Source organism: Epinephelus fuscoguttatus, linkage group LG5 (assembly GCF_011397635.1).
Source record: "Epinephelus fuscoguttatus linkage group LG5, E.fuscoguttatus.final_Chr_v1".
NCBI classification, from domain to species: domain Eukaryota; kingdom Metazoa; phylum Chordata; class Actinopteri; order Perciformes; family Serranidae; genus Epinephelus; species Epinephelus fuscoguttatus.
Window position 1 is genome coordinate 8,802,881 of NC_064756.1, and position 27,987 is coordinate 8,830,867.

Below are 27,987 nucleotides of genomic sequence, written 5' to 3' on the forward strand. Positions count from 1 at the left end.
TTTCTAATCGACCGTATTTTTTTTGATGGACCACGGGTGCGCTGGAAAACAAGCCAGTTTCCGGTTTGTTGTTACTATGCTACAACAACCAACTCAGACACAAAGTTGAGGCAAAAATCATAACATTTCATTTTTAATACTTGCTTAGTTTCTTCCGTGTGTTTTATTTTTGTTTTTCGGTTTATTATTTTATAAATCGAGACGTTCACACAGATACCGTAAGCTCACAGTGAAGCAGCCCCGCTGTGGTGGTCGCTCGCTCGGATGTCTTGCACGCTGGTTAGCCCCTCTGGAGCTCGGGTCCCTCTGCAGGACGGACGAGCTGTGATTCTGGGCCGGGGTCCGGACACCGGGGTCGCCGATAAGAAATGCTCCAGACACCAGGGTGAGGAGAAAGTCCACATACACACACTGGTGCTTCTCATGACACTCCACACATGAGCTATTTATGGTCAGTTTACAAAGAGACCCCTGTAGTTACGCTGATATCTGACCTGTGCTCTACGTGGTTTCCCAGAGGAAACATTTGCTGCACAGAAAAGTCTTTAGTTGTCCCATCAGAAATAAATCAGCTTCTTATTAAAAGATTAATTAACTTATCTAAGGAGCAACATTGTAAATCAGCAGTTCTTAAAGGGCAACTTTGGTATTTTTCAACCTGGCCCCCATTGTCTCAAGTTTTTGTGTCCAAGAGACTAACGGCTACATCAGTTTTTGGAAATGCTCCAATATTTAGTGAGACCGCTACAGCTGCAGTGTTTCCACACAGGGACATGGGGCAATTGTGCATACTCAGTTTACATCTACTTAAAGTGTTTTGGCCACTGATAGGCTCAGATTGTTACTCTTAAGCCCTGTTTCTACCAAACACGTCAGGTACGGTACCTTTGGAACCAAAAGTAACCCTTCAGAAATGGTACCTAGATGTACCACTTAGCGTTTCCACTGCAAACAGTACCCACAAATGTGGGCAGAGTTGTTTTCACTCAGTAGTCGGGTTTCCATCCTCCTATTTTTATTCGCATTTTTAACAATTGCGAAAAAAACTTGAATGGAAATGCCAGAAACTTGAAAAAAAGCCGAAATATCGCAAAAAAGTTTTTACTCTTGCAGGGGGTGGAAAAGTCAGCATATCGATATTAGGAAAATGCGACTTTTGGCAATGGAAACAGATTTAGCGAGTAAACAATGACGTAGGCTACTGGATCCTACTTCTACTTCACACACACACCCGTGTGAACTTCGAGAGAGGTAATTACTCCAGTGTCAGGTGAGTGTAGGCTATTTCACAACTTACCTGAATAGACTGGATGTGTTGAATACCGCTGCATCATGTGCGCTGCCTGGTGTACCAACACAGACATCACGGCATTAGGTAGGCTACGCAGACAGCGTTGATATGAGTGTGATGAGAGCTCTCGCAATAGCCAAGAAGTTCCAAAGGAATCTCTCCATCTCGTCGTAGTCATGGATGTGCCGGTGATTGTTTACATCAGTTGTGGACATGAGACGCTACGTCATCTCACGGCGCCCTCTTCTTCTATGGGTGTTCTTTTGCATTTTAATTTTTCATGACAAGCGCCACCTTCTGCTCGACCTGTTGACTCCCAATACTCGCAAAACAATAATGAATGGAAACGTGCATAAATTCGCATTTTCTTTTGCGCACTTTCACAAAATTTGCTTAAAATTTGCGATGCATTTGGATGGAAACCCAGTTAATGTGTTTCTTGGTTCTTCACCAGTGACACAGAGGGAAGTCTGCACCTCATTTATCGTCCACAGAACGAGGCTGCACACCGACATTTTCAGAACAAAATAAAACAGGCTGCAGTGAGAGTCTTTCTCCATGGGATATTTAAAAATAGTAGGTTTGTGCATTCAGTCCTTCTCAGGCAAGCTCAGGGGTTTAGTGTTGCCGGAGTCCAAGTGAGGATTAGAATATACGTAGTTAACACAACCCAGTCGAAATTAAAATATATAAACGCTTAAAGATCCACTCGTTATTAAATGTTTATGTCATATAAAAACTAAAGTGATTGTTAAAGTTGTCACAGTGAAATTTAAGGTGTGCTGATGGATTTACATCATCAACTCATGCATTGAGTAACATTACAAGTTAACGTTCCACCTTAAAAGTTGCCGGCAGTCGGCCCAGTGAATTAAATTATTTTTTCTCAGACTCCAGCTGCTGTGAGAGGCAGCAAAACATCCTTTCATTTTATAGTAACAGTCTACTAATAAAACTTTCCACGGTATGAACAGTGGTTACATAAAACCAGCCACAACTCAGCCCTGAGCAGACTGACCGTCCACTATTGACCCCTAAAGGATCCCTACAGAGATAGACTGTTGTTTAAAGAGAAACAGCCTCAAAACCGCCATCACCAAAGCCACCAGACTCCATTTAAATAGACAGCAGTTTTATAATCGTGAAACACTTCATTGAAGTCCATTAAAAAAATAAATGAAACTCACAAAAGCTGTCTTGGTTCATATTTTCTCAGTTCCAACAATCACCAGCTCTGGTTTCGGTGAAATAAACCCTTAACTCACCCAGTCAGATGAGACATATGCTGCCTCTATACACGCTGAAAATACTGTTCATTTAAATGGCTCCAGAATTGGCCTCTTCAACCATCTGAAAACCCAAAACAGGCACCGTCCTGGTGGACCATCATCAACTTTGAGTGATCACTGATGAGTTGTGTGTATTTTTTGATGTATAAGGCTGCAGTCATTTTCATTATGGGTTAACATGAGTATGTGTGTGTGCATGTGTCTGTGAGTATACATGATGGTTATAATCTTTGTACTTCTTGCAGTGAAGGTGGTGGCTTGCTTTGCAGACCAGGATGTGGTTGTTACCCAGGTATGAAAACAAATACTTACCCACGCCCAGCCCAGTGTGACAGTTCATGATTCAATTAATTTCCTTGTGCAGCTAGAAAAACACCCTGGCCAGACACACCCGACAAACACACTGTGTCACTATGGCTAAAAACCCAATAACGGCACACCTTTCTCTTTACTGCCTCAACACACTCTGGTTATGTAACATCCTATAAACTCATCGTATCTGTATAAAGGCTGGAGTCCAATGTTCATACATTTCTTATTTCCCTGCACAGCTGGGTCCCAACCCCAGTTTCCTGGACGGTGAGAAGCTGGGCAGGAGCCAGTCTGGCAGACTCACCCACGGAGGCACCCTTTTCCTGGTCAACCAGAGCCACCCGTTTAAACTGCACTTCTCTCTGAGCTCAAACGGAACACCCTCTGGTGCTGCACAGAAAGGACTTAAAGCCACAGATAAGACAAAAGGAGGAAGAAACGGGAGAGAGAAAGAGGCACAGTCGAGTCCAAATCCCAAGCGCAGTATAAAGGATTTCTTTCCTGTCTCTCCCATGAAGGTACCGCAATCGTTCAGTCATTGTTTTGAAACCTGTTTAGTGTATTATTTCTCGTGTCTTATTTGCTTGCTCCTGTAATATTGCAACAAAGATAGTATTTAGCAAGAGAAGTTGAAATCAAACAACTGAAAATTAGAGTAATAAGAATGTGTATTTTTCTATTTAGGCATCTAAAAGACGGCTGAGTCCAGAGAGGGGAAACTCTGAGGTGAAGCGCCGAAGAAGAGATGAGGGGACTTCAGACAGACGAACAAAGGAAGAGGATGAGGACGAAGAGGAGGAGAGAATGGCGGAGGAAAAGCTCAAGCAGCTGCAGGAGTTGGCAGAGAAGTCCATGACAGGGAAGAGTAACAGCGCCCAGCCTTCATCATCTTCATCCTCCTCAAAGGGCTGTCTAAAGAGCAGCTGGCAGCAGATCAGCAACCTGATGCTTTACACTGCCGCTGGTGTCAGAGGGAGTGAAATGGTGGGAACTGTTTAAACACAACGGCTTTATTTATTCTTTCATTATTGTTTCTGTGTCTGAGGTCATAACACAGTAGTCTGGCAGGCAACTTGATTTTGCAACTTAGAAGTTTCAAATTAAATTTATGCCTCATAATAGAATATGTTTAATTGCTAAATATTTAAAGGCACAGTCGTGTGTATTTTATGTACTAAACAAGCAGCCCTGACCTTTGACTGAGAGTCAGATGTTTCATCACATTTTCGATGAGTCATTTATCAGGTAAAAATGACGTAAAGATTTTCTGCTTTTCTCTGTTTTATATCATCGCAAACTGAATGTCTTTAGAAACTCGACTGTTGGTCGGAGAAAAGAAGACATTTAAATACAAAAACTAGATTTTTTATGACTATTTTTTGAAAATTCACAATAGACTGTATAAAATAGTGGGTGTAACTACACGTGACATCACCCATTGGTTTATAGACTCCCATTTTAAATCATTTGTTATTTTGGCTGTTGTCATCCTGGGTTTTTGGAGCCAGAAGTGACCATATTTGGATGAAAGGGTTGAGCTGTGGAGGAGCGAGGGGTGTATCTGAATATTGCACTGTTATGCCACCTTGTCATTTTGTATATAAGGTACAATCACGGAATGGAGAGACAGAGTGGTCTCACCTTTAATTTCCTACACAAGGTAGTAACAGTGTTGAAATAGTGACTGTATAAACAGGACATCCAGCTGGACGGGTATAACGTTTTGAAGTGTTATGTGTGGGACCCACCGCAGGAGATTTAAAAGTAGCTGTTAGCAGTTAGTGGCTAGCTCAAACAAGAACAACACAAACTATAAATGTCAGCAAATTAGGAAAACCATGAGATTCGGGAGCTCCTTACTCTCTGAGCAGAGGACAAGATCAGCCGCCATGTAACCAAGGTGGTAAATGATTGTTATTGCCATGCTATACCAACATTATTGTTCATAAAGGTGCTACCGACGCGTATGTTTTTGATTGTGGTTGGTTACAGGAAGTGATGAAATAAAACCGGCTGCTAAACAGCAGTGAGAAGTGCTTCATCAGAAGAAAGGTTGTCTGACAAGTGTTTTTTCACTCATGTTAACATAGTAGTTTTTATTATATAAACACAAAAGTGCTGTACGGGGGTTTACTTCTACCATCTTACATGATTTTTGGTGAGACCATGCAGCAAGTGTTTAAATGTCTGAACTTCTCCTCTTGTTGTTCTCCAGATTGCAGGGTTTGACATAGATGGCTGCATCATCACCACCAAGTCTGGCAAAGTCTTTCCCACTGGGCCAGACGACTGGAAGTACGTCTGCACTCGTGAACTTTACCTTTTAGTTATTTCATAGTATGATTTTTTTTGTGTAATATGCTTCTCTTTGTGTTTGTTCAATTAACAGGATTCTGTATCCTGAGATTCAACCTAAGCTGGCCAGCTTGCTCAAGAAAGGATACAAGGTGAGGAGGAGCATGACAGTAACGATATTTATTGGAACTGGTGGCACTGTGGTGCAGTGGTTAGCATTGTCGCCTCACAGTAAGAGAGTTCCTGGTTTGAACGCCAGGGTCGGGGAGCCCTTTTGTTCAGAGTGTGCATGTTCTCCCAGTGTCAGCGTGGGTTTCCTCCAGGTACTCCAGCTTCCTCCCACAGTCCAAAGACTTGCAGGTTAATTGGTGACTCTAAATTGTCCATAGGTGTGAATGTGAGTGTGAATGGTTGTCTGTCTCTATGTGTCAGCCTAGTGATAGTTTGCCTCTTGCCCAGTGTCAGCTGGGATAGGCTCCAGCTCCTCGTGCGACCCCTAGCAGGATAAGTGGTTACGGAAAATGAATGAATGACTTCCTAATCTTTCCTCTCCTCCTGCAGGTGGTGTTTTTCACCAACCAGATGGGGATCGCTAAAGGCAAACTACGACCAGAAGTCTTCAAGTCTAAAGTTGAGGATATTCTCACCACGCTGAAGCTCCCTGTACAGGTTGGTCATCTTGTGGAATGACACTCATCTTTCTCCTAATTATTGTATAAACAACTGATTAATGTACGCCCTTTGTGTCTGCGTCTCAGGTGTTTGTAGCATCTGGTCCTGGTATCTACAGGAAACCAGTGATGGGAATGTGGAACCACTTGTGTGAGAAGGTAATTATCAGCAGAGACACATGATCACACACCCATTTATTTAAGAACCACACCTCACTCACAGTATTTGCACATAATCTCAATTACTCTGCACTAATTAGGATGAGTCATAAGAGCCACCATTTTGTCTCTTCTCACACTATACATGTATTTGCATGTTTGACAATAAACAGTCTATTCCAGTTTTAACTCTGTGTGTCTTTGCATGTGTTTTTCCTGCTCAGGCAAATGATGGCGTGACTGTAGACAAAACACAGTCTCTCTATGTCGGAGGTGAGTGAGGCTGAGTGTGAAGTGATGTTAACAGAGTGATAAAGATCTCATACCTACAGGTGGCTATGTGTTCTCACTTATCTGATGGTGTCAGAGCTGCACACATATGCATGTAGTCATCTTCAACTCTAAAACCAAATGTTTAGCCCAGTGCTTTTTCAGTAAACCCCAAAACTAATTACCTGAAATCTCTGAAGTATAAACCCAAGAGAATGTGCAGATCTAAACCTAACTCCAAGAAGAAATTATCTAGTGTAAACTCTTCAACGAAAATAACAAAATTTGGAGAATAGTCTGGTCTTACTATTGCTTTTAGAGCATTTAATCCCCTGAGAGACAGAACTATAAGAGCACACACACACACGCGCCGACAGCCACTGATGTGACTTTACCTTGTGAACAGATGCTGCAGGTAGACCAGAGAACTGGGCTCCAGGAAGGAAGAAGAAGGATTTCTCCTGCAGCGACAGACTGGTAAGACCTGACATTTAATTTAATTGATTTGTGCCATTCCTCCTCCTCCACCTGCCTTGACTTGTTGTATGTGCTTTCTTAAATGTCATTACAAAGTTCATGTACATTAGATGTCATTGTTTCAGATTCAGATTCAGATTCAGAATACTTTATTAATCCCCGGGGGGAAATTGTTTTTGTTCCAATGCTCCGTGCAAAGTAGAAATAGAAATACAGCATGAATGGAAACAAGAGATAAAGATGAAGATATAAATAAAATACTAAAACAGACAATGAAATAAATAAAATAAAATATTAAAGTAGACATTAAAATAAAATAAAATAAAATATTAAAGTAGACAATAAAATAAATAATAAAAATAGTAAAGTAGACAATCTGAAATATATACAGTATACAATGAAATGGTTGTAGCGTTATAAATGAAATAAGAATGAGTAATTATATTGTGTGTTTTGTTTTATAAATAGCCAAATGAGTCCAATCATTTCATATAATACCTTAGAGGAATACTTCACAACCTACATTGTGTATCAGTCACTCATCTTGTGTTACATTAGATATGAAAAAAGAGTTTTGAGACGGCATTTGAAAGTGGAGAAAGAGTTGAAGTTACGAATGTCCAGTGGGAGGGAGCTCCAGAGGTGGGGGCAGAGTGGCTGAAGGCTCTAGACCCCATGGTGGTCAGGCGGGCTGGCAAGACAGCAAGATGGATGGAAGAAGAAGACCTGAGAGTGCAGGCGGGGGTGTGGATGTGCAAGAGTTGGGAGAGGTAGAGGAGCGAGGTTGTGGATGGCCTTAAAGTGAGTGTGGTGTTTAACAGGGAGCTAGTGAAGCTGCTGAAGGACAGGAGTGATGTGACTGATGGAGGGGGTTCTGGTGATGATGCGAGCAGCAGAGTTCTGGACCAGCTGAAGTTTGTGGATAGACTTGAGAGGAAGACCAGAAAGGAGTTACAGTCATCAGTACAGGATGTAACCAGGGTGTGAACATGAATGGTGGTACTCAGTGGTGGGCAAAGGCGATTAATATTGTGTAGATGGAAACAAGCAGACTGAGTGACATTATTGATGTGAGCTTGGAAATGCAAATGATCATTTTGCAGGTGAAATATTCCTTTAATGAGGAAACGGTGCATACATCTTCTTAAATGTGATTATTACATACTAGTTACCATCTTCCTTCTTGTTTTTGTAGTTTGCTCTGAACATTGGGCTACAGTTCCAAACCCCAGAGGAGTTCTTCCTGGGCTGGAAGAGCGCCCCCTACAACCTGCCAAGTTTTGACCCTGTGAGTACAGTGAACATATTTGCCTCTAACTGTTTTTTGCATTTATGTTCTATGTCTGTATTTTTGTTAAAAATGTTTTAATCTGAACTTGTAGAGGAAGATTGACTCCACTGCGAGGCTGTACGACCCACCGTCTGCCTCTCTCACCTCCAGCAAGACAGAAGTCATTGTTGCCGTGGGTTTCCCTGCGTGTAAGAGAAACAGGACGGTGTATCACCTTTTCTTATGTCTCCTCCCACAAACACCAATCTGATCATGTGTCCTCCTTCCTTTCTGCACAGCTGGTAAATCCACCTTCTTCCACACCCACGTCATTCCAAAAGGCTACGTGTATGTAAACAGGGTGAGTGGATGTTAATGTACAGGGCTCTGTCAACATGGCTACACTTCTAAATGCACCCAGAACAGTTTTTGGAACACTATGATGTTTGCTACCCTGCTTTTATATTTAATACACAAGTTTTTAACTGTTGTAAAAATTATATTATTATAATCATGCTTGCTATTATATCCCATATATTATTTGGCCCTTTCCTTAAAGTCTTCCCACTTGTGTGTTTGTATCAGGACACACTTGGTTCATGGCAGAGCTGTGTGACAGCATGTGAGCGCGCTCTAAAAGAAGGCCGCAGTGTTGCCGTGGACAACACCAACCCAGACCCAGAGTCTCGCAAACGGTAAAGCCGAGCTGTCACAACCTCTGTCGATGCATTTCTGTGTGTGTGTGTGTGTGTGTGTGTGTGTGTGTCCTTGAATGTTTCAGTGTGCGTACATACTCAGGACCCAACTCCCTGGGATACTTTTACCCTTGTAGAATTTTTTTTTTTTTTGTTTTGAAATGAGCATTTTTATTATTGCATGTCCCGATCCTGGCCACATACATCAGTGTACACACCCAGGTCAAACAGAGCAGTGTATTGTAGGCGACTGTGTTACTTTCATTGCCACAGTGTTTCTAAAGGACTCCTACTAAATGGGTGCATCCAGTAATGTGGGCACTGGTTGTATGCTGCTGTTGCTGTATTTTTGTGGTATGAAAATATTCCTGCCTGCTGCTTGAATGTGCGTTTACTTCTCAGTGTTTGCATAACCTGTGTGTATTTTCCAGATACGTGGATGTGGCCAAGGCAGCAGGAGTCCCATGTCGCTGTTTCCACTTCTCAGCCTCTCTGGAGCAAGCCAAACACAACAACAGAGTATGACTCTCTTCTCCATACTGTCACTCTTCTCTCTTTGGTTCGTTTTAGTCTGAGTGGGGATGACAAGTGTTTGTTTAATGTGTTATTGTTGCCCCCAGTTTCGAGAGATGGCTCCGTCAGACACCAAACACGCCAAGGTCAATGACATGGTTTTCCACAGCTACAAGTGAGAGACGCTGGTCTTTTTTTCCTCACACTCCAGTTAAAAAACACATTTGTTTCTTGTGCCTAAAAGCCCTGACATAGTGGGTTTTGCATTCTGTGAACACATAACAGTCACAGCTCTGTATTGACCACTGTAATCTGTCTCTCTCTCTGGACAGGAAACATTTTGTGGCTCCTGCTCTTTCCGAGGGATTCTCTGAGATACTCCAGATCCACTTTGTGCCGAACTTCAAAGACAGCCAATCAGAAACCCTGTTCCGGCTGTTTTCTGAGGGCTGATTGGACAGTTTGCTTTCTAACATTTTTTGACTTTCACATTCGAACTGACGGAGAAAAAGAACAGATAACAGCCAGTGAAGCAGCTAAGGTTTGAGATCAGTCCAACAAGTGACAGACCTAGAGAAACACAACGCTCTGACTCAGACTGTCTGGGCTCCCTACTGACAACTCCGCAGTGCTTGTGTGTCCCAGCTTACATGCATACTATATGGCTAATGATTTCTAACAACAAAGTAAGACTGATAATGTTAACTTGGATTCAAGCAGCAATTTATCAAGCAACTCACGTATCTTCATGAATGTATGGCTAGATTTCCATTGTGTAGTGTCTCAGGAAGTGATTATACATGTGTCACACATGTTGAGTTTAGAAGGAATACAGTGTGAAAACAAGAACAAATACTTTTTTATGTGTTTATGACAAAATGTCTTCTGTTTTACAAGTAAGTTTACTGCCCCACAGCTGTAAAGATCAACAGTATCGCATTTGACAATAAAGCTTTGCAAAACACTTGATATTATGGTCTATGATTGGCTAGAATCATTACTACATTACTACATTACTACATTACTACGTGAGCTCTGTTGAATTATCCATCGTTATTGTGGCTTAAAGGGAAACTCAGACATTTTTCCTGGATGAAAAATGCCCAAGGAAAAATTTGAAATCGGTCCAGTATCGAGGACGAGTGCTGCAGCAGCCAGTTGTGAAATGGGCTGCAGTGTAATTAGGGCAAAGCGCACTGTCAATGTACGTATGTCCATTAACAGTGCTTGTTTTTGGCACCAACAGGCCCAGATTGTTATTCTAAAAACATAATGGACAGGATCCTACATAAAAATCTTTCTGTACCTTTCACCTGATTTGTGTTTGTATTGTCTTCCTGCTACAGCTCAACTTACAAGATTCTGTGGCAAGACATTTTTCATAGGGGCAGCCCAATGGGGCCACTGGGCGGTACACCAAAACTAAAGTCAGAAATGAATTTCAGGAGTTTGATTATGCAGTTTAAGTAGGCTTTAGAGGCTAGATAAAAACTATGTCACTATGGAGAGTTCATGATTCACATACTGAAATCTTACTATCTTACTATATAATGATGAAAACTCTGTCTGTGTCTCTGTTCCACGTTTTTCTCCTCACTGACTTGGTCAATCATGTGAAATTTGGCACAGTGGTAGAGGGTCATGGGAGGATGTGAATGAAGCAATATTACATCAATTGGCCAAAGGGGGGCGCTATAGCAAATGATTGAAATTGCAAACTTTGCATGGGCATATCTCATGCCCCGTATGTCGTAGAGACATGAAACTTTGCACAGAGATGCCTCTCCTCATGAGGAACAAATTTGCCTCAGGAACCCATAACTTCCAGTTATATAGATTTTCCGCCATTTTGAATTTTTGGAAAAACATTTAAAATCGATCTCTTCCGAGGAAGTTCGACCAATCTGCATGAAACTCTGTCAACATAATATAGGCACCAATATCTAAAGTGCCCTCTTGGCAAAAGTTGGAAAACTTACTAAAACTGGGCTTCTATAAGGCAATGAATATTGCGGAGGGCGTGGCTCATCACATAAAGGTGTATAACATCTCAAGGGTTTCACCCATCACCACGCAACTTTGTAGGCATATGACCACACATAATCTGAGGGGACCCCTCCATTATTGACCCCATCAAACAAAATGGGGGCTCTAGAGAGCTAATTTCTTATCTAGGCCTAACTGCCATATGGATTTTTACTAAACTTGGTAGATATGTAGAACAGGACGCCTCAAGATGACTGGAGAACTTTAACTCTAATTGGCAACTGGGTGGCGCTATAACAACAGAAACATGCTTAAAAATGGCTAAAATGCGACCGAACGCTGTGGCTCCCCCTGTGGACCAATGTTTTTACCTCAACTACTAATGTACAGCTTTAGCCCACTAACTATCCCACTGTTGGCAATGGTACTACTGTACTTTCAATAAAGCAATCGTACTATCAAATTCACAAAACCTCTGTCTGAATACATTGCTCTTCTTAATGGCTTCACTTGACTATTTAATCTGCAATTTCCTGTATCCCAAACACACACCATGTGACACTGTACGTGGGCAACTGTGCACTCAGTGGGTATGGACTAGTACGTATATAATACATGAAATATATAATGTATGTTAGGTGATTCATTGTCCTTCAAATAAGCTGGTTGTCCTTTTCCTTAAAAAGACAAAGACACAGCTTGAATATGAAGAAGTACATTGACTGTAAGGAACAAAACATTTACTGGGAACAAGCCCAAGTTGGGGGAGACCCATTGAACCCATTTTCATTCAGATATCTTGAGATGAGAGTTCAAGGGACCCCTTTGAAAATAGCCATGCCAGCTTTTCTCTCGCCAAAATGTAACCTTGATTTGGGGAGTTATTTACCTCCTTTCTGGTCAGGCTATGCTGACATTGTTAATACCAATGGATGCAAAGGTTGTCTAGTTTCATAAGATACCACTAGCTTTGCAGTATCTTAAAAAACGAGTGCCTCTTAGAGATAGTGATGTAGGCCTCCAATTTTTTTTTCCTAGGCAGGACCATGGAGACGCCAGACTGCAGAGCAAGACTCCTTGAGTGAGTCTTGGGTACACACACTAACAAACAGACCAAGATCAAGCTAAAAGTAAAGAAAAAAATTTTATTCCTCTGTAGGGTGATCTCCATTTTGTTGTTAGACACTTATACAACATTTGAGGGTGAGGGTATATTAATGGAACGCAATGGCCCCAAATGGTTAGATTGCTGGCCGCAGCGTTCTCGCTCAATACTGGACCACTTTAAAAATGCTGGTTCCTATTAGTCACTCATACACAAAAACATGGGAAAATAGTGTCCATGTTGAAAAATACTGAAGTTTCTCTTTAATCCAAGCAGCTCTCAGCTAATTGATTCTGGACGTTCTTAGTTGACCTCAGGCAGGAACTGGATATCCTCACCCAGATACTGTTTCAGCCATGGCATTATCTTGAACAGGTCAATGTGAAAGTCTCGGGCATCAGGAGGTGGCTTGCTGCTGCTGTACCCTCTCATAGCTGGGTCGAGTGAATCACATATGTTTGTGGTACCCCAGCTCACGACTCCCACCTGGAGATGAAAGCAGAGAAATGTCCACATGATGCTTACAGCGCCATGTTTAATGAGGGTTTTTTTTTTTAAGTGAGAAACTTGCTGACCTGAAAGTAGCGCTTTCTTTTCTGCAGAAACAGAGATCCACCAGAGTCACCTGCACAAAAAGAGACAACATTTAACAAATGTGAATCCGATGTTGGTAAAACTGTGGAGGCGATGATACAGTAAGTGCAGAGACCAGACCTCTACAGGTGATAGCGTCCCTGTATGCTGAGGATCCCCCAGTGCAGAGGAATCTGTCAGGGACATACTCATCCATAGTCACATTGGTGGGGTCTTTGAGTGTTTGCCTCGCCTTCTCCACACAGCCAGGCCTCTGCAGACATCACATGAGTTATAGTGCAACACTTACATTATAAAGACCATTTCCTCTGTGTTACTGAGTAGCAGCATGAAAGCAGCCCACAGTGACTCACTCACCTGACTCTCGATGTGAATATGTGTTTCTTTGCGTTCGGTGTTCTTATGGATGAAAAAGGCAGGAGTCTCCTTGTGGGGCAGTAGTTCCTTCCCTGTGTACACACGTTCATTTTACTGAGAATGCATAATTTATGAATGATTTTTTGTCTCAGATCTCTGTCCTAATATTGGAAATAATTCTTCCATACTCTTAGTATATGAAAGTCTTTGCATTTGTAGAGTGTAGAGGTCAAAAGGTCACATACTGTGCTGCTGACAGGTGGAGTTGACTTTCTTCATTGCTCGGCTGGCTGGTACGGTGCATGGCAAGCAGATAGGTCTGTTGTATGACACACAGTCAACACACAGAAATGTTTGTGTTAGTTGGATAAGTTGTGTCCCTTTTGTAAGCTAAACAAGTGTGGAAAAACAACACACACATTTTTCATGACAAAACATTTTGTCAGCCTTTCAGTGCCTTTAAGTTGTATCAAATCCTCCAAATTTATTGAGTACACTTTTTGATGCAGATGACCATACAGGTGCACAATAGTCCAGGTGGCTCAAGACTAAAGATTTCATTACCTGCTCCACAATATGTGCAGGGACATAAGGAAGACATTTTCTCACCATGGAGATACCATTACCCATCTTCTTAACTATTGCATCAATGTGCTCAGCCCATGACAGTTGGCTATCTATAATTATACACAGTAATTTGACTTTATCCATCTGTTCTATAGTTTCCCCAGACAAGTTCAAACTCATTGTCAGTGTAGATGACAGTTTATGACTTGATCCCAGAACAACTGATTTAGTCTTTCAGATGCTCAACACCAACTTTTATTTTATCCAGTCAAAGATTTAGCTCAGCAGATAGAACATCATTCAGTTCTCCAATAGTCTTTGCAGCATAATACAATGTAGAGTCATCCGCATACATTTGTACAGTAGCTTTGCACACAACAGACGGCAGGTTGTTTGTGAAGATGGAATGTAAGAGTGGTCCGAGGCAGCTCCCCTGTGGGACCCCACAGTTCAGCCCTTTGGAGTTGGACCAGCTGCTGCTGTAATAAACCCTCTGTGTCCTATTTGTCCTATCATTTGAGATAACTCTTCATAAATAAGATGGCGGTTGGACTAAATCCATAACATTTTAGTTTCCCAAATAGAAGATCGTGATCTATGACATCAAATGCTGCACTAAAATCCAGTAATACTGCACCAGTCATCATAGAATTATCCATCTCCTTAAACCAGTCATCTGTCATTTCTGTAAGGGCAGAACAAGTGGAGTAGTTACATCTATAAGCATGTTGAAATCTTGTGTTCAAACCATTGCAGTCAAAGTAATCCTGTATTTGTGAGTGGACTATTCTCTCTATCAGTTTACTGAGTACTGGAAGAATAGCAATGGGTCTGCTGTTCTCCCTGGTAAGTGGTGTAAAACAGTCATGATTTGGTTTAGGCAACAAAACTACTTGGTTATATCGGGGAAAAGATTATGGTTTGGGTTAACAAAAATATGTTTGTGACGTGCACATTAACCTATGTGACCTGTGACCGTGAACATATAATAGCTCAGTCACTGACTTTTGTTTTCACTAAGTCCCCAGGAACAGCACCAGGCTTTGAAGCAGATTTGACACAGTGGCCAAACACAACTTCCATGTCCGTCACGTGATGCCACCCAAAAGGACTTTTTCCCTTAGAGTTACATTGTGAAAGAGACATCTGTAAATCAGCAGGTACATTTTTGGAGCATCACAATTATTTGTTTCACTATCAGAGTTTCGGTCAGATAACATTTTGAAAATCTAGAAGAGACGCACAACTAAAACTGCTTTGATTCGCAGCATGGTAACTGCCCTGACAGCAGCTGACCTGTAAGGGGTTTTCCCCAAAAAGCAAGCGCTTTTAAAAGCAGCTTGTAGCTGCATACTGTAGCAAGACAACAGAGGTCACTAACCCTACCAAAGATTTCAACATATTTGGACAATTTACCAGTTGTCTGAAGTTTGGTAGAAATGTTATCCAAAGCCCAGTTTTTCTTCTGGTTGTCCTTATAAGTTGCTAGTTCCATAATTGGTGTTCAGACACAGACATTATCAGCTCCTCCATTTTGTTTTCTTTCGGATACAGTGATGCCCACTATTTGATCAGCTAAAGTCAGGCGGTGACTGAGCTTGGCAGAGTAAAGTCTGTGCATATGCATGTGGGCAACAGCTGCTTCATACTCTGACCACCTCATTCAAAAATGCTTCCCCTCTGCTGCCTTGCCCTCATTTAAAGGACTTAATCACTTTATCTGTATTCAGGTTAACAGAGGGCTAAACCAGAAGTAGCCGGCTCAGCTAGTGGAAGTCTCTGGTGCTCTTGCTCTATGGTCCTCACGATGTGGAAGATCCAGATCATTTTATACCTGGAAAGTTGAACGTTTTTGGCTTCATGCACCACTGATCAACTTTCATAGGAATGAACAGCCACTTCCGATGCTGTGACCATTTCTCTTTATACGTCCATGCTTTTTACACGGGACATGAACAGCAGCTTCTCAGCTCAAAGTCCTGGGTTTTTTGACGCATCCATCCAACCTGACCTCTTCCCTATGGGGACACTCTTGATGCTATGTCATCCAACTTCTTCCTTTGCTCCCCTCATAACAACTTCGATCACAAGGGGTCACTGCCTAACAATACATGGGTAGTAGTAAGCTGGTTGTAAAAACGACTCATGGGGTAATTTTATCGGTGGAGCACAGTCTCTTGAGTTTAGCTCATTGGATATATGTAACCCTGGCGGCAACAGTTAAGCATCTTTTCTCAGCCTGTCTTACCTGGCTTTCCAGGAGAGTGGTATACTCGTGTTCACCTGTACCAGAGCGACATCGTAGTCATAGAACTCAGATACATTTCTGTGTTTTAGTGCCCTGGTGTTGTACTTGGGGTGCATGATCACCCTCTTGGGAACCACCGTGCCCTCACCTGGGAACCAAAAAGCTGCTTGTTATTTCAACATGATAGGGCTTGAAGTCAACAAGATGGTTAATAGAAACTGGTCCTGCTGTTTGCTACAATACAGTACTGCAGCTAAATGACTTGAGTAAGGCACTGAGAGTTTATGCTTTGACTGACATGACTGACACTGACCGTGATGTATGAGCACCTCATGACGTATATCTGTGCTCGCTCTGGCAAAGCAGTGAGCAGCTGTCAGCACCCAGTTCTGGCTCACAATGGATCCAACACACGGCGTCTTCTACAAGGGGAGAAAGAGTTTACATGTAAAAATCCACTCTGAAATATGAAAATATATATATTTTTAAATCTCTTTTATGATTGTAGTGACTGACCGTTGAGGCTACGCTTTGACTTTTCAGAGTGACGTGCCAGGGTCTGGTGTAGGCTGTCTCATCCCCCGCCTGTTCCTGAGCTACACCACACATCGTCACACTCTTGTCACCTGCATCATGAAACATTCACATGGTTTAACATCAGTAACTTAAATGTTGGTATGAACTTTATACAACATTGTAACCGTAAAGTGGATATAGACTCGATTTTGCAAATAGACAGTTTTCATTGTGACGTAAACTGTAATGGCCATAGAAAAGACAGGTTCCCTTTAAGTCTCACTTTAACTATACAATTGACCTATGGCTAAGTCCCGCCCTCAACCACGATGAGCCAATCACAGTGCGTATAGCCATTCCCATACACTCGGACATTCTCTGCCTGGACGTCCACTGAAATGCATTACAGAAAGTCAGTTTAAAAATGGTCAAATGGTGTGCATGGGGTACATGCAACTCTGACACAAGGTATCCTGAGAGGCTGGGCGACAAGGTGTATTTTTACACTTTAAACCACATCTCAACTGAGAAAAGTGTCTCCTTTGGATAAAGTTGTGTGGTAACGTTAGACCACAACATCAACTCAACGTGAATAAGATTAACAATGATGTCTACATCTGTTCTAAGGTAAATCAACATTGTGTTTGAGGCAACATATAAAGTTATCTTTAACATCTCTAGCTAACGTTAGCTAAAGTTAACTTAACGTTAGCTCCTAGCTGCATTGTTCATCATGTCACCTTGTTTGCTGGGAGTTCATTAGCCTATTTTGTTCTAGTTTTGTACTTTGGTGATCGTACATCATTGTTAGCTGTTGTCCAAAGGGCTCTAGTTAAGCTAACGTTAACTTCTGGAGCTTAGCTTCATTAATTTATCTGTAATCGCAGAGATAACAAAGGCTGGCAAATGTTATGCTGAATGATTCAGTGTAAATACTGTAGCACCAAACTAACGGAGAGACACTAAAGATGGTAAAAAGGCCGTTATCCTTTTCTCATATTCTGAGCCAAAAACCTTAACTTCAGTGGCACTTAAACTTGTTGTCTTTGATGGCGACGGCAACGAGATGCGGTTCACAAACGTACACTGTGACCTGTAAATTTTGGCTTGTAATTTAAGCTTTTCATCGACCTTCTCAACAATAAAATGATGAATATATCCATATCCCTCCAATGCATAGTTTAGGCCCTTTTGGTTACTTCTCAATGACATCTGATCCTTATGTCCCCAGAAATCATCAACTGCCTCCTGCAAAATGTCGTGTACTGTGACACCTGCCATAGTGCCAGTCACTGAATGTTGATAGTCTGAGTGAGTGGAGGGGGGCATGGCTTAGTCAATTATGCCAGCCATCGGGTAAGATTTCCGGGGAAAATGAAAGCTAGATTTATGGCACAAAGGAAGTTTTTTCAAGCACTGCACAGTCAAAACAGGAAGAGGATAGTGCTTTCCCTGGTAGCGATCGGTAGCTATTCCCAGTTACCAAAGAATGGCAGACAGTGGAACAACCGCGGAGTAACTCTGTAGTTGCTTGGCTCTGAGGAAAATGGGGAACAATCCAGTTGTCTTTGCAACAGTGGTGCCAGCAATAATACCACTTGGTGGGTTCAAGTGTTTTGTATTCTCAAAATTTAATTATTAATTATTGAAATTCAACTTTCTGAAGTTAATTTTTCTTTCACACATGGTTGTGTACCGTCGAGTTGAGAACGGTCTCATACTTACTAATGATGCTGTTGAACACCTGTCCAAGTGTTTTGTAGTCTTTCAAAAAGAAGACGTGCTGCTCGCCACGTTTCTTTGAGGCTAAGGAGTTCAGCTCATCTTTGTTTACTTGTTCCCCAACACCAAACACGTAGACATCTGAAATCACATACACAAAATTACTTATACTGTACGCACACATAGGCAGCCATGTTAACACACTAAAACAATGTAAATATACACTGTTCATGGTGTATTAGAACATTTAACAATATTTGTTTTCTTTTAATACCCAGCATTGTTTCATCTGTGTTATCACGGGATATTTCGTGATAGCCCAGCAGATTTCGGATCTTTGCCAGAGCAACCAGAGGCTTTTTGCCTGTGTTGGAGTAACCTGCAGGCAGAAAACATAAAAGCTAATGTTTCCTTTTCTGATATTAAAAGAGCTCTGATGGGTTGAGAAAGATTTTTATGAGCTGGAGATGCACAACAGAGTTGTGAGACATTTCCCGGGTCTTTACCATCTGTTTCGATGACGATGATGTTCTGAGTCTCATTGAAATGGTTCTTGGCACTGTTTTGCTTAAGGAAGGAGATCACCTCATTGACACGGAGCAGGGCAGCATGGAGGTTGGTGCCTGTCTTACTTCCATGGCCTGCAGATACACAGATGCAAAAAATTAGACAACTGAAAAATGAATTGATAAATAATTTAATTAAACACGCTGGTGCATCTGTACTGTGCATCTTCTGAACTGATTCAGGGGTACCTCAGAATATCACACCACAGGAGATAAAAAGATGTGGAGATTACATGAATAATTACTGTTTGTGATAAAGTGATAACAAGCCCAGTCCTACTATGGTAGTTAAACTCCTCCAGCTCCCATAAGATGTTGTCAATGTTCCCACTTATATCTGGTTCTGTGATGTCTACAATGTCATGAGCCTCGCTGGCGAATGACAACACGTGGAACTTCAGCTGTACCTCGTAGCTGTCCAGCTAGAAGGAAAATAACGAAGACATGTATGTTTCACACCCACTAAGACACAGGCAGACAAACCGGTTTTCACAAACATGAATACATTTTTCGTTTTCTTTTTTTGAGACTCTGTAACCATGTAATATTGAATCGAGTAAGCTCATTTTTGCACAGACCTTTTGGATAAGAGCGATGGTGGCACTCCTGGATAATTCAAAGTCCTGCTTTCCAATGCTTCCCGATGTGTCCAGTAAAATGTAGACATTCATACGACTGCCCTCGGCCACACGGAAGGTTCGGGCGAAGGACGTCCTTGCACCTTACACATACACACAAAGCACTTTTTTTAATCAACTGAATCCAGCTAGTTGCTCTTCATGTGTATGTTCATGCACTTTGGACTTCTTGATGTTTGTGTTATAACACTGTTAAAATGTCAATATGTTGGAGACAAGTTAAACCCACTTTTCCTTTTGGAGTCTGGTGAGAGGACATCCATGACTCCTGCAAGTGACCCCGCCATGGCCTCTGCAACAAAGCTGGGGGAGTCATAGGTATAGGGGCCTGCAGAAGCAAAAAGACATTGTGCATGAATGTTTTATCATAACTTAATAGCTCATCGTACTTTTCTGGTGCTACTTTGATGCCAAACTGCTGTACACTTAATGATAATATCAATGCTAAATCAGTGATTAGATTAGTCATCTTTTCTTTTCTTGGTTGTACACTTATTGTATGTATAGAAACTGTAACTCGGCACCTTGGCACCGTGGTGTTGTGCCGCTCCACTCCCTGTTCTCCAGGCAAACCCTTTCAGCCGACCCGAGCAGATTCAGACCAGCCTGACACCAGTAGATCACCTTGTCTCCCGTCTGAAAGCGGCCCGCTGACCTCTGGGCCCCTGGTGGGATCCCTGGGTCCCTACAATCGTCAGCTGCAGAGGGGCAGACAATGATAAGTTGTTTGTGAGGTCATAACCACTTTTAAAAGGATATAGGTGTTTGTGCTCACATGGAGATATCCAAAATGTAACTTTATTTGCAAAAGATGATTATGTAGTACTTTGAATTGATACACAGAGGCCTGTTTAAGGCACACCGCAAAATCAAAAATATGTTTTGTCTTACTTGCAGTGTTATTTTTCAATCTAGATTGCTTTGGTGTGAGTTGCAGAGTGGTGGAGATATCGGCCGTAGAGATGTCTGCCTTCTCTCCAATATAACGGAACTAGATGGCACTCAGCTTGTGGTGCTCAAAGTGCCAAAACTCAACAGCAATGTCTCTTTCCAGAAATCACGACTCGGTTACTCAAGATAATCCAACAAAAGGCGAGCTGTAGCTGATGAAGGACTTCCAAATAAAGGCAGGCAACTCAAGAAAACAAACATCTGGGAACAGAACTAAAATCCAAACTAAAAACAACCAGGAAAAGACATGAAGACCAGGAATGATGAACACAGAACCTACGCAGAAGGTACGTAGATGGACTGACAAAGGACAAAGGGAAACACACAGGTATATAAGACTAATCACCAGGATGAGACACAGCTGGAGAAGGAAGACACAGGCAAAAGGAGTGAAACAGGGATTGGCTGACTAGAGGTGGAGCAGACAAGACACTTTAGTTCGGTGTGGTGATGCCAGCATTACTACAAAAGAGTGAAAATGTATGGAACAAGACTAAACAGAAAACAGGTGTGAAGGGAAGACTCAGGGAACAGGCAAGACTTAACGAGACAGGTGTGACAGAAAACAGACAGGAAAACACACAAAGTTAACCCAGACATGACACATGCAGAGAGAATCTACAAAATAAAACAGGAAGCAGATTAAATATGAGCTAAACAACATGAAACAAGGAACACAAACAGAAAAACTCAGAAGATAACAGGATATGAAACCAAAACCAAGGATCATGACAAGTTCAATAGAAAGAAAATAGTTCCTACATGAAACTGCTCACAACAAGGTCTGTGGATTATCTTGGGTAGCCAGGTCATGATTTCTGGAAAGAGACATTGCTGTTGAGTTTTTCAAATCTATTATTTTGGGGACTTTTAGCACAATAATTTTTATTCAATGACTTACCCAAAGTCTGTTTAAACTGTCACACCCATTTGTATGCCGAAGACACTGTTATCTACACTTCAAATACTGATATCTTTCAAATCCAGAATTCTTTATGTTTGACTTAAATTTGGTTCAAGAATGGTTTCATAACAACAAACTTGTTCTGAATAAGAAGAAATCCTGCATCATGGTTTTTGGTACACAACACTCCCGGTCACATTCCACTGATTTACATATCTCTTTTAATGATGGCTCTCCTGTTGATAAAGTTTAACTTTTTAAATATCTTTGACTTTGGATTGATCCTGAACTCTCCTTTGAGCCTCAAATTGAGGTAAGAGGGAGAATATGTATTTTTGATTTGAGGGTGAACTGCCCCTTTAAGGCTTCAAAAGCACACTGTAAGTGTATGTCTCAAAACACTGAACTGTAAAATTAAAAAAAATAATTGCAAGATGTGGTCAGTGACCTGTCCTGTGTCACAGTAACTACATTAGACTGCTGTATAAAACTGTTTAAGAGATCATGTATATCAGGGGTGTCAAACATACAGCCCGAGGGCCAGAACCAGTCCGCCAAAGGTTCCAGTCCAGCCCACTAGATGACTTTGCATATGACTTTCCACTTTAGTTCGGTGTGGTGATGCCAGTATTACTGCAAAAGAGTGGAAATGTATGGAAAAATGTAATGACAGAGAGTAGCACACTGACTAAATGTGGAAAAACTGAGACATATTGCTGAAATTGCATTTTTCTCTTAAAACAAGTCGGCTGTTTTGATTCGAGTCTTATTGGTTGCTTATAAAAAAGCCTTGACTAAAAAGTGGCTGGAAACGGAAGTGCCAACTATGAATGAGTGGATTAATATAGTTTATAACATATACACAATGGAAAGAATTACATTCAAAGTAAGAAATCAAGTAGATATCTTTGAAGAATATTGGTTCAAATGGCTTGCTCGTGTCAACTATAAGGCCTGACTTTGCATAATATATCTATGCAAAGAGTGTTTGTGAATATGTAAATTCATTTTAATTGGGTGTGAATGCTGCAAGCATTCACAACCTATGTTCTTCTACTACCAAAATTCTTTATTTTTCTTCTTATTATTATTCTTCCGCCGCGTTTTTCAACATCAATTATCTTCAACCGATTCAAACCATTCAAACTTCTTCAGATTCAGCTTCATGAGGACATTATCGGAAACTTTCAAATTTTTCCATAACCTTCATATTTTCCCGGGAATTCAACGTTAAAATTCCGACTTCTATTAAAGCGGATGGAGCAAAAACGGTTGGACCGCTACTAGTTCCACAGACTTCAACCGATTAAAACCGTTCAAACATGAAAACGTTCAGCTGAATTAGGACATTCACGGATGTTTTCACTTTTTTCCTAAAATTCATACTTTCCGAGATATTTCCGATTTTTCCCAAATCCTTTTCCCATTGGGAATGCATTACGGAATCCTCAAAAATCTAAAAATTTCACCTTTTTTCAAACTGTGACTACCCATTCATACTTTCAGCTAGAAACTCCATTCAAAATGGAAAATATTCATCATTTTGCTGACATTTTACATATGATTTAACTTTTCAATACCATTCAAACTTTCAAAAATATTCAGCGTTTTCTGAAACTTTGTTATAATGGAAGTCAATGAGAAAATCCTTCAAACTCACTCATCTTCACCCACACATCACGAATTCATACATTGACATAGAAATTCCGTTCCAACTCTCAAATGTTGACGCTGTTGTCGACTTTCAGGAACTTATTCAAATTTTCAATATCTCTTTTAGTTTTTCTACAAAGTCAGTTTAAAATACATGAAGTTTTCAGCCCTTCTCAGACTTTATAATGGGTGTGTATTGCGTGAGCTAGAGTGAGTGATGTCATCGCTAGAGTGAAGAGCAGCTGAAAATTAATTGAGAAATTTTCTCTTCAACTCGCTCATACGGCCACAATTTTCACTGTACATACACAATTTATACCACAAAACGTAGGAAAATTTGTCCTGCTTACAGAAATGTTGACATGGAATCTGTCACACATACACATTTTTGCTGAGCGGCTCCAAAGCGAAGGGAGCGCCGATTTTTTTCTCATTTACTCCCATGTAATCTGAGAGGACAAATTTCTGGAAACAGCTGAGGTGCAACACATTTGTAACTCGCTCTGGTGACCCCATTTTGGACTCGAGAAATATAAAACTCGACACGTGCGTTCACAAGCAGTGGCTGTCTCTCACAATCACTTTATTTTCATGATGGGACCAACGGTGTGGGTTTGGGAAGGACTTGTTCGAATAGTGAAAACCTATTAAAAACAGCCTTTGCTCCTCTGCTCTCTCATGAGCTGTCTGTGTGCCCCTCAAGTGCAGGCAAGTCAGGAATCGCCATGGCAACGGCTGCACACACAGACACGCACACACAGCCCTCTTAAATCTCCTCTGACAGAGCTCTCTTCTCTGTGTTCTGTCTGTCTCTCTCTGCTCTTCTGCCAGGTGCACCTAGTTTATTACCATTACCTGTGCCACACAAACTCACAGAAACATGATGTGTGTGTGTGTGTGTGTGTGTGTGTGTGTGTCTACATGTTACATGCAGACATGACAGGGGCACAATCTCCATTTTAACCCTTTAGTTGCCAGAGTTATTTGAGGAAAATATTCATTTCAACATTTCAAAAGGCTTTCGCTTGAAAGTGGTGAGAGATAAAGGCATACTGTAAATGAGAAAACTATTCATCATGACCCAAAGTTTGTGATGGGAGTAAATTAACTCATCTAATTTGCATATCGTGGCGTCACTAGGCGGCGGCCATATTGGATTTCATAAATCTCAGTAAAACAGCATTTTATTTGCACAGCAGATTTCTTTTGTTTTGTGCTGTTTTTATCGTCTCATCCTCAAAATAAAGGAAGAGGAATCTGATGGGAGTATATTAACTCATCTGATTTGCATATTGTGGCGTCACTAGGCGGCGGCCATATTGGATTTCATAAATCTCAGTAAAACATTCAAATATTCTAATCATTCAAACTTTATTTAATTAAAGGCAGCTATTCAGTGTGGAGTCAGCTTTTCACCAAACTTTCAAACATTCAAATCATTCAAACTTCATTGTATTCAAGACAGCATTGCAGCGTGGCTTCAGCTCGCAGCATTCACACCCGCAATTTCTTCAGAAATTGCTTCTCTAGTTCCATTTTGCTGTTCCTTTCCCTTCTCTCTCTCTCTCTCTCTCTCTCTCTCTCTCTCTCTCCCTCTCCTGAATGTAGACTTGAGAATGTAAAATGTAATTCTATGAAACAAAAGATATAAGTGCACACAAACGTTCAAGTGCATTGCCAGGTATACAAAACTCAGACCCTCCAGATCCTCCCCAGGATGTTTGTTCTCATGTTGTTTAGTTTATTGTTTTCTCCTCCTCCTTGTTGGGGTGTGTCTCTTTTCATTTGTATGATTACCTTAAATGAAAACTCAATAAAAAGTAAATGACAAAAAAAAAAAAAACAAGGCGGCTGTTCATCACCTGTTACGTAAATAAAATGCTAAAAGAAAATGAAAAATGTGACGTGAGATCAAATATGGCTCAATAAGGCCCATGAACTGAATTGAGTTTGACACCCCTGATTTACATGCATTCATTAAAAGCTGCTTTACAGTGTAAACCTCAGTAAGTAAGAGCTTAGTCAGTGCTACGCCTGATGAACTGCACTCAGAGACTCATGCAAGCGGATATTCTCTGTTATTCTCTGTTGCACTGATGTAAGAGGGAGGAATATAAGTCTGTGTTGTTCATAAATCCATCACACATGACTGATGCTTTATCATGAGTAATGTTTGTACTGTTGTCCGTCCTCACCATGGTTGTCACAGATGGGAGTGGTTCCTGTCCACTCCCCAGAGTGGGTGCAGTTCCTCTGGGCTGACCCGTACAGGGTGAAGCCCTCCTGGCAGGAGAAGGTCTGTGTCGTCCCAACACTGGACCACTGGTCCCTGGGCCAGAAGTCACCGTGATCCAGCTGGAGCTGAGCTGGACACAACACATCTGGGAGAAGGAGAGAGGATGACGGATAGAAAAGAGGATGGAGGCGAAAGTACTGTGGTGTACATGTGAGATAAGATGCATCATCATCCAAACCGTTACCTTTGCATGTGGCCTGTGACACCAGTCTGCCATTGGTTAATCTCATAGGCGACCAGTCCCCTTCAACGCTGCAGAGCCTGAAGCTGACCGGGAAAGGGTATTGGCCCAGGCCGCACTCATAGGTCAGCACACTGCCCTCCAGCCCTCCCTGCACAGGAAACACATGGTCACTTCTGGAGCTAAATTAAGTACCCTGGAGCTTTCCAGTAAAGAGATGGTTGATTTCTTTCTCTTTCCTGACCTAGATCCTTTTTATCATGAATGGAAAGTGACCCTCCTAAGTTCCTAAGAATCAGAATTAGAGTCCGAAATACTTTATTGATCTCAGGAGGTAAATAGTAGTAATAAAACTGTGGTACGTTACAGTGTCTCAGATATATAGTATAGATATTTAGAACAAAGTACATATAAGAAGTGTGCAAATAAGAATATGTGCATTATGCAACGTTTAAAATTAGTATGTAACATTTTAAGTTGTATAAAGACATGAGTATTATGCTACAGTATGTAACACATGAATTAAGCACTTGATTCTCTTTTGGAAGTGGGGCTTTATGGTCTAGTAGCATACTGACTCTTTTTAATGTAAACCTGGTTTGAACAGATATGGAAAACTGCATTCTCCTGCTCTGCACCTTGGACATGAAACAGTCTTCAAAAAGATCTAAAACTTGAAACACTTATATCCATTGATGAATTTAAAGGCATCATAAAGAATGTGAAGACAGAGACATGTGCTTGTTTTTCTTGAGAGGCCACTATGTTTGAATAGCTGTTGTTTTATCGTGTATTTTCGTATTATATGTTGTATTTGTTGCATTTTGATGTGTTCTGATTGGCTGCTACCTCGGCCAGGTCTCTCTTGTAAAAGAGATTTTCGATCTCAATGGGACTTACTGGTTAAATGAAGGTTAAATAAATAAACAAATTGTAGATCATATATAAAATGATAATAAATCACATATATAAAACATAGAGGAATATGTGTAGCATGTACATTATATGTTGAAATACATGTAAGAGTAGTGTAAGTAGAATAAATAAGGATACTGAAAAGAATATTGTGCAGTTCAGTAATTGCACAAATGTGTTGCAGCAGCTGAATTACAGAACCAATTCTTGTGCAATTAAAACAATGTTGCACAGAATTATTGTACTATTAAGTCACTATTGCACAACTGAATAATAATAAGTAAATTATGGAGTTGTAACCGCTGACTGGTAAATTAAGTACAAGATCAGTGTTGTCCCTCAATTTCACCTGCATGATTCAAATTAAATTATACATATATTTTTTTACTTGATGGGTTTGTTTTCGTTTAACATGCTGCATTAATTATACTGTCCTCCATTTTGTCTACTTTCTGTTCCCGTGCTCGTGTTTTGTTGAGGACTTTGTAACCTCTGTTTTGGAGTGTTTTCCATTTCACAATCTTTTTACTCGACTTCATTTTTCCACTGGTCCGTGTTCTCCTGTTTGTTGAGCACTGCGTTTCCTCTTTTTTGCAATGTTCTACTTTGGGGGTTTTTTTTTGCCTATTAACTGAAATTGTATTGTTATACATAGATGTGTCTTTTAAACAAAAGAAACAGCTACATCAGGGTAACATGGCTCAAAAATACACATAGGATTTTAAAGGAGCAGTCTTTCACTCTGGTGTAAAATAATCTTTTAGCTAACACATCATCCTGAGTGGAGGAGATTAAAAATACAGGTGTATACAGAAGGGTTGCAAGTTATTTCCAGCATGGATTAATATGACAGCTGTCACAATCATTAAATTATTGTGAGGGGTTTTAAACATTAAAAGAAAAAGAAAGAAAAATAACTAATGCAAATTATTAGTGTCCAAACAGATGATGTCTTTGTTTGTTTTGTCTGACTAATGCTTCAAAAACCGAAAAATATATTAGATTTCAAATGATAATCACTTTGAAGAAGCTAGAACCACAGAATATTTGTTGTAATAGATTAATAAATTAACTATCAAATTGTCTTCTTATTTGCTTTATCAACTGATCAACTAATCACTTCAGCTCACTTTATTATTTTTACCTGTGAGTACGTGACACGTCCACCCCTGATGCTCTCTGTGGTCGAGCAGTTCTGAGGCTGTGGATCCTCATATGTTTCATCTTCATACTCATACTCCTCCAGGTACACTAGAGCACAAACAGTGTTGGTCACAAACATGCATGTCTGCACACACATACAGGTAGCAAGGGAACACAGCCACATGGTTTGCATGCGTACAAACTTCACATCATCATACTTAAATGTGCAATAAGTGCAACACAAAAGTGAAATGCTCACCCTCCTGGACAGAGGTGAAGAGTAGGATCCATAGTATGGGCTTGATATTCATGATGGGACTCAGTATCAGTGGTGTTTATGTCTTTGAGTGACAGAAACCACAGCGAGAGTGTCCGGATCGACCCGCAGTCAGCTGCTTTATTT

At 40.9% G+C, this 27,987-nt stretch overlaps 2 protein-coding genes across 2 annotated transcripts; one reads left to right on the forward strand and one right to left on the reverse strand.

The window, feature by feature from the left end:
• Positions 1–39: 39 nt before the first annotated feature.
• LOC125888712 (polynucleotide kinase 3'-phosphatase) lies at positions 40–10,211 on the forward strand. Its single transcript, XM_049576234.1, has 17 exons — positions 40–385; positions 2,826–2,872; positions 3,132–3,410; positions 3,577–3,876; positions 5,108–5,187; positions 5,282–5,339; positions 5,749–5,856; positions 5,946–6,017; positions 6,242–6,290; positions 6,694–6,764; positions 7,960–8,052; positions 8,147–8,243; positions 8,334–8,395; positions 8,620–8,729; positions 9,161–9,248; positions 9,350–9,417; positions 9,575–10,211. Exons 1-17 carry the CDS (start codon positions 265–267, stop codon positions 9,693–9,695), a joined length of 1,824 nt encoding a protein of 607 aa, XP_049432191.1. The 5' UTR covers positions 40–264; the 3' UTR covers positions 9,696–10,211.
• Positions 10,212–12,353: 2,142 nt separating this feature from the next.
• On the reverse strand, positions 12,354–27,987 carry si:ch1073-280e3.1 (complement C2). Its single transcript, XM_049576233.1, has 19 exons — positions 27,844–27,987; positions 27,586–27,692; positions 25,530–25,677; positions 25,245–25,430; positions 20,066–20,239; positions 19,771–19,869; positions 19,482–19,624; positions 19,184–19,325; positions 18,844–18,978; positions 18,612–18,716; positions 18,341–18,478; positions 16,616–16,725; positions 16,413–16,521; positions 16,100–16,247; positions 13,530–13,603; positions 13,285–13,376; positions 13,048–13,180; positions 12,909–12,958; positions 12,354–12,819 (listed from the first exon to the last, which is right to left on the reverse strand). Exons 1-19 carry the CDS (start codon positions 27,893–27,895, stop codon positions 12,637–12,639), a joined length of 2,328 nt encoding a protein of 775 aa, XP_049432190.1. The 5' UTR covers positions 27,896–27,987; the 3' UTR covers positions 12,354–12,636.

Excerpts from the sequence above, each read along its gene's own strand:
- LOC125888712 (XM_049576234.1), top strand. The coding sequence starts at position 265 with ATGTCTTGCACGCTGGTTAGCCCCTCTGGAGCTCGGGTCCCTCTGCAG. Across the intron at positions 5,340-5,748 it reads TGCTCAAGAAAGGATACAAG|GTGGTGTTTTTCACCAACCA; the intron begins GTGAGGAGGAGC and ends CTCCTCCTGCAG. Across the intron at positions 6,765-7,959 it reads TCTCCTGCAGCGACAGACTG|TTTGCTCTGAACATTGGGCT; the intron begins GTAAGACCTGAC and ends TTGTTTTTGTAG.
- si:ch1073-280e3.1 (XM_049576233.1), bottom strand. The coding sequence starts at position 27,895 with ATGAATATCAAGCCCATACTATGGATCCTACTCTTCACCTCTGTCCAG. Across the intron at positions 25,431-25,529 it reads GTCACAGGCCACATGCAAAG|ATGTGTTGTGTCCAGCTCAG; the intron begins GTAACGGTTTGG and ends TCCTTCTCCCAG. Across the intron at positions 19,625-19,770 it reads ACCAGACTCCAAAAGGAAAA|GTGCAAGGACGTCCTTCGCC; the intron begins GTGGGTTTAACT and ends TGTATGTGTAAG.